Source organism: Onychomys torridus, chromosome 3 (assembly GCF_903995425.1).
Source record: "Onychomys torridus chromosome 3, mOncTor1.1, whole genome shotgun sequence".
Classification (NCBI taxonomy): Eukaryota; Metazoa; Chordata; class Mammalia; order Rodentia; family Cricetidae; genus Onychomys; species Onychomys torridus.
Genome location: NC_050445.1, coordinates 154,141,209 through 154,158,468, shown reverse-complemented (window position 1 = coordinate 154,158,468; position 17,260 = coordinate 154,141,209). Strand labels below are relative to the sequence as shown.

The window sequence follows — 17,260 nt, the reverse complement described above, 5'->3', positions numbered from 1 at the left end:
GCCTCCCCAGTGCTGGGATTAAAGACAGGTGCCCCCACTCTCAGCACTTCCTAACTGAGCAAGGTAAAAGGGATTTCAGTGTACCTACGCCTTTTCCCAAAGATCTGAGACAGAGGTTTGATCTCTGTGTGTCCAAAAGGAAGACGTTCAGGTTGCGTGAGGACACTAAAAAGGTCAGCTAATTGGCGAAAGAGCCCAAGTTTGCAGGAAATGTCATCCACAATGAACAGGGACAGCAGAAATGCCAATGGTACAAATGTCCACGTGAACATTAACCCCATCAAGGTATTTACCACCCGACTAAAGGCTGGATAAAGACTACCAAAAGGCTCTGGAGTAGAAGGCCAAACATCCCCAAGATAGAAGAGTAAGCAGCAAACATGAGGAAGAGACGGTAACAGAGAAGATTTCAGTCAGAGCAATCTTACACATCCATTCCATTGAACACTGGCTAAATGAAGGAAAACAACAATATAAAGAACACTGGTTATGTGTGCTGGACCTTTGAATCTGGCGAGGGCATTTTAAGGAAAGTCAGTGTTTAGGAAAAAAAGTTATGTGGTTCCCAGGCAATTATGTGAGATCATGTTCTTTTTTGTTGTAGTCTAAATGGACAGACATTCTCTAGTCCAAAAACTCTGCAACAATATATCTCTTAGTTTTTTTTTTCTCTTTCTTTTGAGCAGGGCATTTTCTTTGGAAGAATTCAGCTTCTCACATGGGCAAAATTCCTTCTCCAGGAGGGCTTTTTTGAAAAGGCATTTCTGGCTTGTTACTGCTTGGAGCAATTTTTCTATCCCGTTTTAGTATTTTTGAAGCTAAAAAGATCATGCTGATTATCTTCATTTAGGAATTTTCCATTCCTAATAAACTCAGTGCTACATTTTTTTCACTGGCATTTTAAATGTTGATTTTAGTATTTGCTATGGAGTACATTGGTAACTCTGGGTTTGCCACATGGTATGGAGTGGTCTTGTTACATCCTATGTGTCACTCAACCCCAATGTTTTTTTGACAGTCTGAAGCTGTATATAAACACTCCTCTTTGGCTGGCTCACTTAGTACAGAGCGTGGGGTCAGTGCTTTTCGGGCTCCTGTCTCACACTGAATACATTACTGCTATAGGTTCATTACTTGCAGACTTTTAGCCAGCACTGTAGGCCTTCCCTTTAGGCTTGGAAATGCCTAATAATTAGAGCTGGGTGTGCCTGTGCAAGCCCATCATCCTAGTACCTGGGACAATGCCACAAGCTCAAAGCCAGCCTGGGCTGCATACCAAGGAAGAGGGCAGCCAGGATTATACACTACAGGCAAGACCTTGTCTCAAAAAACAAACAAAAGTTCATACTCAGGCAAGTGTGAAGGGACCTCTGGTACCCAGGACAAGGTACAAATGCCTATGACTGAAACAAGTCTTCCGGAAAAATACTTATTCACTATCTGAGATGCATGTGCGTGTGTATGGTTTTTTATTTTTATTTTTTATTTATTTTTATTTTTTTTTTTATTTTAAGACAGGGTTTTAGTCTGTCGTCCAGGCTGGCTAAGAACTCGAGGAAATCCTCCTGCCTCAGCCTTCCAAGCTCTGAGTTGACAGGTGTGCGTCCCCACACCCGGCTCTGACCTGAAGACGCACTAGTACCCCTTCGTGGTGGCCGTCTTAGGAAACACTAACAGCAGATTCCTCCAGCAGGCTCAGCTGCAGCAGTCTGTCCAGGAGCCTGCAAAGCGCGGCGTGGCTATCACCTACGTCGCGTCCCGGAGCGCCGGCACCCGAAGGCAGGCTGGGTGGATGATGCAGGGCTCGACCGGCTCCCCTGCTCCCCAGCTCAGCCCCGCCCCTCTCTTCTGGCCCCGGCGAATTCAAATCGGTCCTGCCGAAGGGGCAGAGAACCGAGTGATCGATCGCTCCCGCCCCGCGGGCCGCCATTTTTGGAAGGGTGGGAGGAGAGAGGCGGGGAGGCGCGGCGCCGGCTCCGCGGGATGCTGACTGGACTTGGAGGCTAGAGGTGGTACGCCGGGGCCAGGGAGGCACGGCTGGCCGGCGCCCTTCCTCCGGGTGCTCCTCCGGAATGAGGCTTCGGCGCCCGCGCGGGACGACCCGGTTCCTCCTCAGAGCGTGAGTGCGGCGCGCGCGCCCTCCGCTGTCAGTTGGCGCGCGCTCCCGCCGTCCCTCCGCGCGCTCCCGCCGCCCCCCCGCCCCCTTCCCCCCGACGCTGGCTCGGCGCAGACTCGCTTGTTTGTTTCTGCAGGAATCCTAGGGGAGGCCGAAGCCGCCGCGATGCCGGGGAAGCTGAAGGTGAAAATCGTGGCCGGTCGCCATTTGCCGGTGATGGACCGTGCCAGCGACCTGACGGATGCCTTCGTGGAGGTTGGTGCCTGGTCCTGCCCCCTCCGGGCGCGGGGCGCCCAGCCCTGCGCTGCCCGCTGTCCGCCGCTCCGTGGAGGGATGCCCGCCGCCCCCAGCCCGTGGGATGTGGCCCTCCGCTCGGGACACGGCCCGCCGCCAGGTTCGCCGTGTCCCTGGGTCAGGACGCCTCCCGGCCACCTGCCAGTCCCAGGCGTGGCCGCGGAGACGCTCGCACGACCTCGTTTACCATCAGGAGGTTAAGGGCCATTGCTGCAGCATGTCCACGCAGCCAGCTCTCGGGGGACACCCGCAGTCCCAACGGTGCGACGACATGCAGCCCTTTCCCCAACACGTCTGAATCGTCAGCGCAAGTCACACACAACAGTGGCACTCTATCCGCTCTTGTGTGGACTGGTAGGAGATGAGCTGTCTTAGGGTAATTTATTGCCTTGAGGTAGGAAGTCAATTAAGTGCCATGGATTTCAATTGCAAAATTGCTTTTTAAATCTAATGATTAGTTTAAAAGTCATGCAAATTAGCGCAGGCCTACAGCCCGGAAATTAATAACTCAGAACCTGGAAGAAGCCAAGGAGAAATTATAATAAAAGTTGACATGATGAGGCAGACCATTAGAGCAATAATCATTTGGGCTATTAATGCCTACCTAGGGTTCAAAGATATATGAAGTATACTTCTGCTTAATATAAAACATTCTTCAAGGTTCTAGAACCGAATTAACTGCATTTCACCCCATTTTTTAATTTTTAATTTTTTTTAAAGTGACAATTGTTAAGCTTAACTTCATTTTCATTGAAAAAAGTCTGTTTTCTCCTGGGTCCTCAGATGTTAACAGATAACTGGAGTTAGTATTAGGCAGAATGACCCATACAGCTGATATTAATAGCTAACGTGTATTGAGCTTCATTATTGCCATATTTGTGCCATATACTTTTAAGTTTTAGTCCTTACCACAGTCCTGCTAGGAGTGTTATCCCATATTATAAAGTTAGGCAGTAGAGGCCTAGGGTTGGTAATAATGTGCCTAAAATTACTTGGTAAATCGCCACAGCCTAGGGGCAGTCTGTTCTAGTATACTATTCCTGCCTCTGCATGCAAGATGATGGATGTTATATTTGACTGAGGGAACTTAATTCTGTATCATAATTTAAGAAGACTTCCTAAGGAGCCGACAGTTGAGCTGAGCCTTGAGGAATGCCCAGGATTTTTTTTTTTTTTTTCAGGCAAAGGAAAGAGCAAACACAGAATGTGGTACATGAAATGTCCAGGAAGCCATTTTAGTGTAAGATGCACTTGGAATAAAATATGGGTCTTGAGGTTTGTGGAGATGAAGCGGGAAAGATGGGTTGGAGTCAAATCTCATTTTTTATTCTAGTCTCCTGTTGTAAGCGAGAGTAAACCAGGAGAGAGTTTTCAGCAGAAATGAGATTTTTCAAAAATTACGTTATCCATAGGATGGACTGAATGGGTTTAATATTTATTTTATTTAGAGTTTCACTAAATTACCCAGGCATACCTTGATATTAAAATCCTGTCTCAAGCCAGGCATGATATTGCACAATCCTAATTTTAGTGCTTAGGAGGCAGAGGCAGGTGGATCTCTAAGTTTGAGGTCAGTGTGGTCTACATGGTTCCAAGGCCAGTTAGGGATACATATTGAGACCCTATCTCAAAAATAAATAAAAAACATAAAAATAAAATCTTCCTCCCTTGGCCCTCTGAGCAGCTGGGGTCACAGACATGAGCCATCAAACCCAGCCCTTCCAGTAACTAGTCACTGGTGGTTGTTTGCCCGGCCCTGGGCTATTTTGGGTCTAGCTGATTATGTATGATGATTTATGAGAAGGAGTTGGTTTCTGATTTTAGTGAACTTTTATCTTGGTGACTAGGACATTTAAAAAGTAAAGAACTTATTAAGTATTTAATTAGGAAATTATATTGAAATTAAAATTAGGAAAAGATTGTTATGAGTGCCACAAGAGAATACAATAGAGAATGATAAGGGACATCAATTTTAGGTTGAATAATCAGGATCAATCAAGCAAACACCTGTTGGAGGGAAGCATCAGCTACTGAGAGACGATAGTTTGTGTAAAAGGATGAGGAGGCAGAAGAGAAGCTGGAGGAGACTGATGCATTATGGGAGTGAAGGAGTATGTAGTAGACATCTTTTAGGAAAAGGAGCGAGAGCAGTATGAGGCACAGGGGGGAAATGGTCAAGTGGCTGGTGCTGCAAGACTATGGTTAAGATTTGAATTTTATACATTCAGTGGGTAACTTTATTAAATGGCAGTTGATTTGTAGCATGTTGTATCCAATGGGGAGTCTGTTGTAGTTCAAATAGGTCCACATGGTGGATTTGGTAATGGAAAGAAGTGGATAAATTCCAAATCTATTTTGAAAGTAGATTAGAGCATTTGTTGGTAGATTGGAGCCAGGGACCAAGCAAAGGAGAACTAAGGCAATACCTAGCTTTCTGGAGTAGACAAGTCATTTTCTGAGCTTTGCAGGAGGATATGGATGGACTGAGGAGACAGTTTCCATTTGGACATGTTAGACCTGAGATGTCTTTTATAACATTTGTCAAAGAGGAAATCAGATTTGTGACTGATGTTCAAAAGAGCAGTTTGAATTCGAAGTGAGGCCAGCATTGCTCAATTCTGTGAGATCAAGCACTTTTTAAAAATTATTTTCTTGGTTGAGTTGTAGATTAAAAGTGCTCCAATTCATGTTACCTACATCCCCTTTAATAAAACATATTTTGCTTTTATTTGTTTATTTTTTGAGGCAGTATTTCTTTGTGTAGCCTGGTGTCATGGAACTCTGAGATTCACCTAGCTCAGCCTCCCAAGTGCCACCACACTTGGCTTTTTAAAAATATTATTTGTGTATATATGTATATGGTGTGTGTGTGTGTGTGTGTGTGTGTGTGTGTGTGTACACATGCTACAGATTGAGAATAGAGGTCAAAGGACAATTTTTGGGAGTTGGTTTTCTCCTGTTGATTTCAGGGATCAAATTCAGGTTGTTAGGCTGTGTGGCAAGGTCTTTACCTGCTGAGCTATCTAGCTGACCCTGTATCACATATTTTGAAGTCTCTCTTGAACCATATTCATAGAAAACATAATTTATCTGTAATCATGATAAAGTGAGCACTGGGTTAGTATGACACAGTTTGTGTGTGTGTGTGTGTGTGTGTGTGTGTGTGTCTATGTCTATGTGTTATTTTAGTATTGAAGTATTTATAAATGTAGTAAAAAATGGGAACTAATCAGATTGGGTCATTGGCTAGTTTTTGAGCTCAGGTATATATCAGACACTGTAGTGGATGCCAGGGATATAGTGATGAATGCAACAATAATTTCTCCTTTTGGGAGGAGGAGGTAATTTATATGTAATATAATTAAATAGTGTTCTAGATGGTGAGAAAATTGGTCTGGGAATGTCTCTTGTGGATAAAATCATGTGAATAAGACAGTTGTAGGGGCTGGAGAGAAAGCTCAGTGGTTAAGAGCACTGATTATCTTTCAGAGGACCCTGGTTCAATTAATTCCCAGCACCCATATGACCATTCACCATGTCTGTAATTCCAGTTCCAGGGAATCTGACTCCCTCTCTGGGCTTGACAGACACCAGACATGCATGTGGTAAACAGACATCCATGCAGACAAAACATCCATACATGTAAATAAAAATGAGGAAAAAAACCCCAAAAAACCCTTATCATAAAACTCTGATCTGTAAAACTAACTTAGAGTCTAGGTAGATTTCCTTTGAGACAGTCCTACTGTGTTGCTCAGGCTGGCTCTGAAGTCTCCAGATCTCCAAGTGCTGGGATTACAGACTTGTGCAGCCTTGCCTGGCTTTAGATTTTTAGTCATGTGACTATCTATTAGGCTATTAAAAACCATGACACGGGGAAAATCACTGTTGGGAGTCTTGCATTGCAGTATACCCAGTGTTCTGATCTTATGTACTGTCTCACTTTCTCTAAAACAAGGCTAGAAATTTCTCAAACTTGAGGCTAGTGAGATGGTTTAGCATGCAGTGGTGCTTGTAGCCAAGTCTGGCAACTGAGTTCAGTCTCCAAACCTGTATGTATGGTGGAAGGAAAGGGCTGACTTCCAGAAGTTGTCCTCTGACCTTCACAGGCACATGGGCACACACAAACATACATATACACATAGAGAAATGTCAGTTAATTAGTGTAATAAAAGAAATTTCTAATACCCACTTAGGGGTTGGTCCTGTCCTCTAACTTGTTAGAGAAGCAGGATATATCTGTCCTTGAAAAAACTTGACACTGAAGATGGGGTCATTTGAAGATGGGGTGTGGTGGTGCATGTCTTTTTCTCCAGAAGCAAAGTCAGGTGGATTTCTGAGTTTGTGGCCAGCCAGAGCTATATAGTGAGACTGTCCCAAAAAACAAGTCAGTTGAGTAGGAGCATAAAGGGGAGGAAACTATTGATGGGTATGTGAAAAGTAAGGAAAATAATGAGTGATGGCTTAGGTTGGAGAAAGAGGAAGCCCGAAGTTTTAAAAAATGATTTATTTTATGTGTATGAATGTTTTGCCTGCATGTATATATGTACACCACATGCTTGATTGATGTCCAAGGGGATCAGAAGAAAGCATCAGTCCTTTGGAACTGCAATTGAAGACAGCTGTGAGCTGCCATGTAGGTATTGGGAATCAAACCCAGGTCCTCTGCAAGAACACCTCTTAGCCACTGAACCATCTCTCCAGTCGCAGTCCTCAAGTATTAACACCTTGAAGCAATTAAGAAAACATGGAGTTGTCTAGATGGGTCACTGTGGACCTTACTACTCTTGTGAAGTTGAAGCTTACAGTCTAAGGACTTCCAGAGAATTGGGATACTTGGAGTGAGAAAGCAGCATGAATTGGCAACTGTTAAAGAAATATGGCTTTGAAGAGAGGAGAGAAAGCTGTGGTCCTTAATGTGTATATAGCTTTTAGTAATTAAGGAAATAAGCTTCTCGGGCATATTTGTCTAATAGGAATAATCCAGCAGGAAGGAGAAAATTAGAGCAGGAGAAGGGGGATAATAAAGGATTGCAGTTAAAGGAATAAGTTATAGGATGTGGACTGTAAGTATTATAAGCTCCCAGGAGAGGGAGATAACGGAACCTAGGTGTCCAGCTCCTAAGGAGAAACCCATCTCCCTCCTTCTTGCCTTGCCAGTCTCAGGCTATAGATGCACACTGCCATACTTGGCAAGTTACGAGAACTTTTGGTGCTGCATCTGGAGGATAGTTAAATGTCCATAGGTACATAGAAAAGTGCTTTTTGAGTGACTAGGACAAACCCGGTGAAGGTGAAGCCAGGTGTAAAACACATATACTTGGAGGGAGAGTTGGTGTTGAATAGATTGAGAAATAAATCCCATTTGGTGAAGGAGGTTCAGATTGCTAAGCAGTCTTGAAGTCAGGGCAAGAAGTCTGTTTAGCAGCCCTCTCAACTAGTTCCTACTGACCATTGTTGTCTCTGAGACTCTGCACGCTGCCATACTATAAACTGCTCTCTAGTGTACTCGGAGTCTCCTCCTTTGTCTAATATACTGTAGGAACACTTGTGTTTAACCAGATAGGTTTTTGTCAATTGCATTTATTATTGTAATTTATGTGTAAATTGATAAACTGAGTTTTAAAAGTTAATGCTATATAAAGATTTATAGAAATAGTCACTGATAATTGCCCTTGAATTAGGAGAAAAGATTAAAAATAGAATTCTGTGTTTACATTAAAATGTAAATTAAAATTAAAAATTTAAAAATATTACAACCAATTTTGAATTGTGCCACCACATACATATACCCCAGATCACAGGTCCTATCAGTGTAGTTTATGCAGAAACTGATGTTAAACTATAAATAGTAGACCTGTATTTAAAAGCATTACCTTTAAAGACAAGTGCATGTTTCTATATTTCATTGTAAAAGTCATGCATGAGTTCTGGGCATGAAGCTCAGGTAGTCAGGCTCACAATTCGTTTTCCTACTGAACTTAAGTTTTTAGTGATTCTGTGATGTAACAGAATTTGCTAGACTAACAGATCAAGTATTGGGTCAAGTTGTGTTGGCTGAGGGAATTTCTCCTTTATGATGTGAAGACTAAACAGTAAAGCTGGTTGTTCATGAGCAGGGCATGTTGTGGCTCAGTGGTGAAATGGGTAAGATCCTCCGTTTTATCGTCACCATGGACAAAACTCAAAAAGTTCTTTGCAGCAATCTCTAAGATAGATAAGATAAGGTTTTTGTGGTGGCAGTGGGTAAAGGTGTCCTCTGGCAAGCCTGAGGACCTCAGTTTAACGCCTGCCTGGGACCTACGCAGTAGAATACAGACACACACAGACACACACACACACACACACACGCACACACGCACACACACACACACACACAATGAATGTGGCTAAAATTTTTATTAAAAGAGCCTTTAAAAAAAGATTGAATTTAGAATTGTAGAGGCAGGTTAGGAAGCTGCTTTTGGTATGTTGTTCTCAGGCTTCTTGACCACTTCCAAATCCACTCTGAGCTTTCAGTTGCTTTTTTCGGGGGTGGAGGAGCAAATACCAGGGGCTTAACTTGCTCTCTTCCCTCTTTAGTTTTGGGCCTTTGTGATTTAGTGCATGCCAGGATTACTGTGGACTGAAATAGTCTCTCCCCACAGCTCCTTTGATTGTTCTTGAGGAAGTGAACATAAAATACAGTAGTCTATCACTGACTGCTGTGTGCACAGGTAAGGGGTGTAAAAATAATAACGTGAGCAAGTTAGAGAACAAGGAGTCCATTACTCTGTCCTTGATTAATGCGTGTGTTTCTGGCTTCTCTTGCTTAGATGCTAAGAGAATGTCTTCGTTACCTTCTGATTTTGTTGTAGCTGTTCTCCCTCAAGTAGACATGCCAGCTCCTTCCTCAGGGCTGATGTCAGGAAGCATGTTTTCTGTTTTCTGTGGAGCTGGTCAGGTAGACCAGTAGGCGATCCTTTGTTCCTTGTATCCTGCTTGCTTACCTGGGCAGACCAACCTTCTTTTTTTTTTTTTTTTTTAGGATGACTGTCTTTTTCCCTTCATTTTGCTAACCCTCACTTGGTGTAGCTGCTACTAACATTTGCTACCCCTCCCTGAAACACCCCCCTCCCAGTTTTGTAGGTAACCTCCCTATGCAGACCAGACTGGCTTTGAATTTAGAGATCAGACTCCTCTGCCTCTGCCTTCTGAGTGCTGGGATTAAAGGCGTGTGCCACCACTCACAGCCTAGAATTTACTCCTGGTTTTGGGTATTTGTATTTGAATAGTTTCTTCTTCTTCTTCTTCTTCTTCTTCTTTTTTTTTTTTTAGGTAAAATTTGGTAATACAACCTTTAAGACAGATGTGTACCTCAAGTCACTCAATCCTCAGTGGAACTCGGAGTGGTTTAAATTTGAGGTAAGCTGTTGAATATCTCTGTTGTTTGGGTGTACCCTTTTCTCCTGGGAATGATAAAGACTTTCTACTTTGAGTATACTAGTTTTTATACCTGAGAAGTAGTTCCTTTTTTGTTTATTGGGAATATTGAACTTTTTTGTTTGTTTGTTTGTTTGTTTTTTGTTTTTGTTTGTTTTTTTGAGACAGGGTTTCTCTGTGTAACCATCCTGACTGTCCTGTAGAGCAGACTGGCTTGGAACTCACAGAAATCCATCTGTCTTTGCCTCCCAAGTGCTGGGCCTAAAGGTGTATTCCACCACCACCTGGTTGGAATATTGAGCTTTTAAAGTATTACATCATAGTTAAAATATATGCTAATGTAGGAGAAAAATGCATTCCTCATAGGCATTATGCTCTTGAAGTTTTCTTTGGGTCTTAGTGTGTATCAAATCTGAAGAACAGTATACACACTTAGAAACAAAGTCATCTTCTTTTAACTACTTTATATCTATAATGTCACTAAGGTTGGTCTTGAACTCCTGATCCTCCTCCCAAGTACTAGGATTATAGGCATCTGACACCATGCCTGATTTTAACCAGTTTTGTATTTTTTGTTTTGAGGCCAAGTCTTGGAATATTATCTATGCTGGCCTTGAACTGAGACCCTTCTGCCTCAGCCTCCCACATAGCTGATGCATTCCAGCTTCATTTTAGGTACACCTTAATAGTACTAACTACATTTACAGTGTTTTGGAAACATTACTACTATTTCCAAAACGTTTTTATTACCCTAAACAGAAACTGTACTCTTTGAGCCATAATTTCTATTCCCGTTTTTTTCTAGACCCTGGTAACTTCTGATCTGCTTCCTGTTTCTTTGAATTTGCTTATGATGGAGCTCATCATGTAGTTGAGGATGACCTTGAATTTCTGGTTCTTCTGCTTCTATTTCCAGAGTTCTGGGATCACAGACATTTGTTTTTAAACTTTATTTATTTTATGTGTATAGTTGTTTTGCTTATCTACATGTTTAAACACCGTGTATGTTCATGGTGCCCAAAGAGGCTTGGAGAGTTAAACTTAGGGCCTCTCGAAGAACAGCCAGAGCTCTTAACCACTGAGCCATCTCTCCAGCCCCAAGGGCTTTTTTCCCCCCTTGAGATAGGGTTTCTCTATATAGCCTTAGTTGGCCTTGAACTCACAGAGATCCACCTGCCTCTGCCTTCCAAGTACTAGGATTAAAGGATAAAAAACCACCCAGTTTTTTTTTTAAATTATTGACTTTTTTATTATTGAATTGTAGAAGTTCTGTGTGTGTGTGTGTGTGTGTGTGTGTGTGTGTGTATTCATATGTGTGTGTGTGTGTGTGTGTGTGTGTGTGTGTATTCATATGTGTATTTGTACTAGGGATTGAGCTTTGGGCTTTATATGTTTTATATATTTTTAATATCTGTTCCTATCATATACCACTTGTAGATGCTTTTTCTATTCAGTAGGTTTTACTTTTTAATAATTTTTTTGATGTACAGATTCTTTTGATACAGTTCAGTACATACAGATTCATGTTGCTGTTTATGCTTTTGGTATTAAAAACCCACTCCATGTGTTTTCTTCTAAGAATTTCATGGTTTAGCTCTTATATATAGGTCATTGATTAATTTTCAGTTAACTTCTTTAGTGGTATGAGGTAAGTGGCTAGCTAATTTCTTTTCTGTATGTGTAGAAATTCAGATGTTGAATCCCCATATGTTAAGAGACTTCTTTCTCCTTTAAGAGCCTTAGCACTTTTCACAAGTCAGCCCGGGCTGGAGAGATGGCTTAGAGGTTAAGAGCACTGGCCACTTTTCCAGGTGATGTGCCTGAGTTGGAGACCTGGCATTCATGTGGGCAGCTCACAACTGCCTAGAGAGCTCCTGAGGAACCAATGCTGTCTTCTGGCCTCATTGACCACTTGTACTCTCATGTGCACCTGTGAACACACTCTCTCTTTCTCTCTCTCTTTCTTTAAAAAGTCAGCACAGGGGCTATATGTGAGCTATATACCAAGACTAGGGATTAATTCTCATTGGCTGTGATTGCTGTGGGTTATTGGAAGCAGTTGTGAGTCTATGGGATTTGTCGGTTCACAGAGGGTCAAGGATGATGAATGTGGGGCAGAAGTTGAGGTTCTGGTACAGAAGAGCCTGGCTAAGTAGCAGTTTCTGAGATGGAAGGATTGGGTGGAGAGGGTTGGGGAGTGCTCATGTCCAAGTGTACACCTGCACCTGGAGATCTTTTCTAAGGTGGAGGTGCTTCCCATTTCCTCATCCAGGTCTGTGTTCTCCTCCGCCTTTCCCCCTGCACTTTGTCTCCTGTGCAGTAGTGATCCTTTCTTGGCATCATGGGATGTTGATGACTTCTGGAGTATCTCTCCCTTAACCTAATCCAGTCTCTCTTGTTCTGTCTAGGACGTGTTAGTCTTTCTAGCTCTGTAGCTTCTTTATGCTTGCTCTCTGAAAAAAACATCATGTACCTGGCTACCTCCTGGTAGTATCTGCCTTTTCCCTTTGTGTACCTATTATTCATTTTTAATTCTAATTTATTTTTATTTTTTTATTGTTTTATTTATTTATTTTTTGAGCTGAGGACCGAACCCAGGGCCTTGCGCTTGCTAGGCGAGTGCTCTACCACTGAGCTAAATCCCCAACCCTATTTTTTTTTTTTTTTTGGTTTTTTGAGACAGGGTTTCTCTGTGTTGCTTTGTGCCTTTCCTGGAACTTGCTTTGGAGACAAGGCTGGCCTCGAACTCACAGAGATCCGCCTGCCTCTGCCTCCTAAGTGCTGGGATTAAAGGCATGCACCACCACCGCCCGTATTATTCATTTTTAAGTGGATTGTGTCAGTTTCTGACATGTCCAACTCCACTGTTGTACGTTTTGGGGACAGGGTAATGAAGCACTGAAGAAGCTTTCACTTAAAATATACTAGTGCACTTTTGCTCCTCGATATCTCCATTGTGGTCCTATGTTGTGCAGAGAATTATTCCTGTGTCTTCTTTTCTGAGCCTTGCTTTGCAGTCATTGTGTAAGCCTGGGTAAAATGTAGCCCTGTGCCCTTTAAAGAAAGAGAATGAGGGGCAGCAGAGTGTTGACTGATCTGAAGGTTGCTTTAGTTTTGCTACTAGCCTTCCAACTTACCAGAGAAGGAAGGAAATCACACTGCTTTGTTCCTGGTCAATGGCAGGATTGTGATCTCTCCTTTAGTGCCAGAAAGCTTATTCTATAAGAGTTGGGATGCTGGCTAGCTGCCTGTTGTGAAATACTGAGGTCCAAATGGAGAAAATAGAATTCCTGTTCTTGGTACTTGGTAATGTATACATGTCTGCACACATGCTGCCCATTTTGAGCTTCCATTTTCCTCAGTGTGTATCCTTTCAGAGGGTGGCTATAATAATGTGTTCATATAGGAAAGTTATGTGTATGTTAATATGAGCTGGCACCAGTGAAAGTGGATGATATTAAATGAGTTAGGCATGAAGTGGTTTGAATATTGGCATTTTGAGACAGTTGCATCCTTTAGATAATATAGAGGTGTAAGTGGTATAGGTATGCTATCTTAGTCACTGTTCTGTTGCTTTGAAGATACACCGTGACCAAGGCAACACTTAAAAGAGAAAGCATTTTTCAGGCTTGCTTACAGTTTCAGAGGTTTAGTCCATTATCCTCATAGTAGGAGCAGGTGTGGTGCTAGAGGAGTAGCTGAGAGCTACATCCTGATCCACAGGCAGAGATAGACTGAACTTGGTGTGGGCTTTTGACACCTTAAAGCCCACCCCCAGTGATACACTTCTTTCTAGAAGGCCACACTTCCTAATCCTCTTAATCCTTTCAAATAGTACCACTCCCTAGTGTATAAGCATTCAAATAGATAAGCCTGTGGGGGCCATTGTTATTCAAAACACCATATTCTATTCCCTGGCCCCCATAGTCTTATAGCCATATTATAATGAAAAAATACATTACAAAAGTCCCCATAGTCTATCACAGTCTCAGCAGTGTTTAAAAGTTCGAAGTTTGAAGTTTCTTCTGAGACTCATGACAATCTCTTAACTGTAATCTCTGGTAAAATCAAAATTAAAAAAAGCAGATCACATACTTCTAACATATAATGGCACATAATGCATATTACCAGTCCAAAAGTGGGCTAAGGGAACATAGTGGAGAAATACTAGACAAAAACAGCATGTAAAATCATCAGGGCAAACTCCAAACTATACATTTTTATGTCTGATATCAAAGCACTTTTCGGATCTCCAACTCCTTTCAGTTTTGTTGATTGCATCACACTTCTCTCTCTTGGGCTAGTTCCATACCTGGTCTGCAGTTCTCCTTGGCAGGTATCCCACAATTCTGGCATCTCCAACATCTTGAGGTCTCCAAGGCAATCCAGGCTTTACCCTCACAGCTTCACACAATGACCTCTCTGGGCCTTTATGCAGAGACAACCCTGACTCACACTTGGTCTCAGCAGCTTTCCTTAGCCACGGAGGGAGATTCCACAACCCTTTTTTGTATTCTTGACTCATAAGCTAGAACTACATGGCCAAAGCTGCCAAGTTCTTCTACTAGCTGGGGCTGGAGTATAGCCCCCTCGTTCAAATACATTTTCATAAGTTTTCTGTTTTCGATGGTTTCCTTCACTGCTTAAGTTTTTCTAAATTACTTTTCACAAGTTGGAAGCTGAACCGAGTGGGGTCTTGCCCTGAGGTCATCACTCCCTTTATTCCATTTAGCATCAGGCTTTTGTTTAAACTTTTTATCTCCTTGCACACTGGACTCAGCTCCATTACACTTCCTGGAGCTCCTTTTTTCCTCAAACTGTACTTTTGTATTTTTCCTTTCATAGCTTTTAATTACAGATCTGCATAAGAACTATCACTTGATAACCACATGACAGAGTCAATACTAGGCTATCTTGAAATCTCCTCTGCCAATGCCATTAATCCCAAACTCTTCAATTTAGCAGTTTTTTTTGGACAAGGGCAAAAAGCAGCCACATTCTTCTCCAAAATATTTCAAGAACAGTCTCTAACCCATTTGCTAATATTCTCCTTCTTTGACACTTATCAAGCAAGGCCATCATAATCTACATCATTCTCAGCACCACTGTCTTCCATTCGTCTACTATTATGTCCCATTAATCACCACATAAAATATTCAAACTGCTTTCCTAATCCAAAGTCCACATTCTGTCAACAAGCACTGTGGTGTGGTGGGTCACAGCAATACCCGATTCCTGGTACTAACCTCTGACTTAGTCACTGTTCTATTGCTGTGAGAAGACACCACAATCAAGGCAATATTAATAAAAGAAAGGATTTAATTGGGGGCTTGCTTATAGTTTCAGAGGTTTAGCCCATTGTCATCATGGACTAAATGGGAGCAGGCATGGTTCTAGAGAAAGTAGCTGAGAGATACATCCTGATTTGCAGAGAGAGGGAAGGGGAGGGAGAGGAAGAGACACACATAGACACAGACTGACTGAGACTGCAATCATTTTAAATAGTGCCACTCTCTGGTGACTAAACATTCAAATATATGAGACTATGGGGCCATTCCTATTCCAACTACTACATATGCTAAATAAACAAAACTGCAGGTTGAAAAGCTATTTATACTTTAGCTCACAGCCAATAAGATATTTGACTGGGAAATAGTCATATTGGACAGTGGTTACCATTTCTAATGATCTCCATGTGGGGTGTGCCTATGATTCTCAGAAGAACCACTTCCAAGCAGCTTGGCTGTGTCTGAGCTTTCTACCAAGGGATTCAGTTGCAGGAACTGAAGTAGCCTTTCTTTGAAGGTTTCCAGGAGATGGATCCCTTCAAGAGATTTCCCACCTTACCATGCCCTGGGTACTAGTTGTGCCTGAAACTTACCATTTGCAAGACAGGCTGGAAAATGTAGTCTTTTAGTGGGCATAGAAAGACAGCCAGAGCTACATAGAAAGACCCTGTCTCCAGTGTGTGTGTGTGTGTGTGTGTGTGTGTGTGTGTGTGTGTGTGTGTGTGTGTTTCTTTTTTTCCTTGGAGGTGTTTACTTTCTGTAGTTCTGGAATTGCATTTAAGGCCTTGTAGTATATATGTTAGGCAGATACTCTACCACTGGTTTATTGTGTTGGGCCTAGTTACCACACTTGAGTATGCTAATCTCTTTACAGATAAATCCCTACCATGCCTTTATGGTTTGGTAGTGTGTAGCTTTGTGATACTTAATATTTCAAAGGTGTAAGATTTAATTTCAGAGTGTACTTTTAGGTGGATGATGAAGACTTACAAGATGAACCTCTGCAGATCACAGTTCTTGACCACGATACGTACAGTGCAAACGATGCTATTGGCAAGGTGTACATTGACATCGATCCTTTACTGTATAGTGAAGCTGCAACAGTCATCTCAGGGTGGTTCCCAATTTATGACACCATACATGGTAAGGAGTAGCATTGGAAGAAAATGAAATGCAGTCTTAATCTTCTCTGTTTACCTTTTCTACTACACTGTGTTTTTTAAAATATTCCTAAAAGATACCTTGAAAAATAGACAAGTAGCCAAGTGTTGCTGAGAGAATCTGCATTTCTCTGAACACAGTTAAAATGCCTGCTGACTCCGTGTGACAGAGGAAGTAAACGTGTTATTTAAAAGCTGTATTGAGGGTTGGGTTTGGCTCTGGTGGAGCATTTTTCTAGCCAGCATTATACTCCAGGATGGTATCTATCAATGACAAAAAAAAAAAAAAAAAAAAGGAAAATATAGAATAACATTGTTATTCTATGTTTTTAAGACATGTTTTTAAACTGATTAATATTGATATTTATTTTCTGAAAGATTCCTAAAGCCTTTTTGTTGTTTAAAGCTGGATTCTTAGCCAGAAATGATGGTGCATGCCTTTAATCCCAGTACTTGGTAGATAGGCTGACTAGGAGGTCAAGGCTAGCCTGTCGGTCTAGGAGCACCTGCAGTCCCTGAAATGCTGCTGTGGGTTTTGTGGTTAAGCTATTTTTAGCACAGTGATTGTGTCATTCATTGTTTTTATTCAGTTTCTCATAGACATGTGCTGTGGTAGAGGAGTTAGGGCACAGCATAGAGCTGAAGGAAGACTCATTAACAGGACTGTGGAGAGATGTGTGAAGATGTCACAGTGCACTCTAGTCACTAATTGTTCTGTTTAAGAAAATAACTTACCGTGCGGTGGTGGCGTACGCCTGTAATCCCAGCACTCGGGAGGCAGAGGCAGGAGGATCTCTGTGAGTTCGAGGCCAGCCTGGTCTACAGAGCTAGTCCAGGACAGGCTCCAAAGCTACAGAGAAACCCTGTCTCGAGAAACCAAAAAAAAAAAAAAGAAAATAACTCTTTTTATAAAAAGTTCAGGGCTGGAGAGATGGCTCAGAGGTTAGGAGCACTGACTGCTCTTCCAGAGGTCCTGAGTT

The 17,260-nt window shown here is 42.2% G+C and overlaps 1 protein-coding gene across 22 annotated transcripts in view; it reads left to right on the top strand.

The window, feature by feature from the left end:
• The first annotated feature begins 1,909 nt into the window (after window positions 1-1,909).
• Window positions 1,910-17,260, top strand: part of C2cd5 (C2 calcium dependent domain containing 5) — a 95,888-nt gene continuing 80,537 nt past the window's right edge. For all 22 annotated transcript variants that reach the window (XM_036180646.1, XM_036180644.1, XM_036180639.1 and 19 more), the window contains exons 1-4: window positions 1,910-2,119; window positions 2,253-2,371; window positions 9,728-9,814; window positions 16,092-16,263. In XM_036180646.1, the coding sequence (XP_036036539.1) occupies window positions 2,282-2,371; window positions 9,728-9,814; window positions 16,092-16,263 (349 nt within the window). In that variant the 5' untranslated portion in view covers window positions 1,910-2,119; window positions 2,253-2,281. The remainder of the gene's footprint in view (window positions 2,120-2,252; window positions 2,372-9,727; window positions 9,815-16,091; window positions 16,264-17,260) is intronic.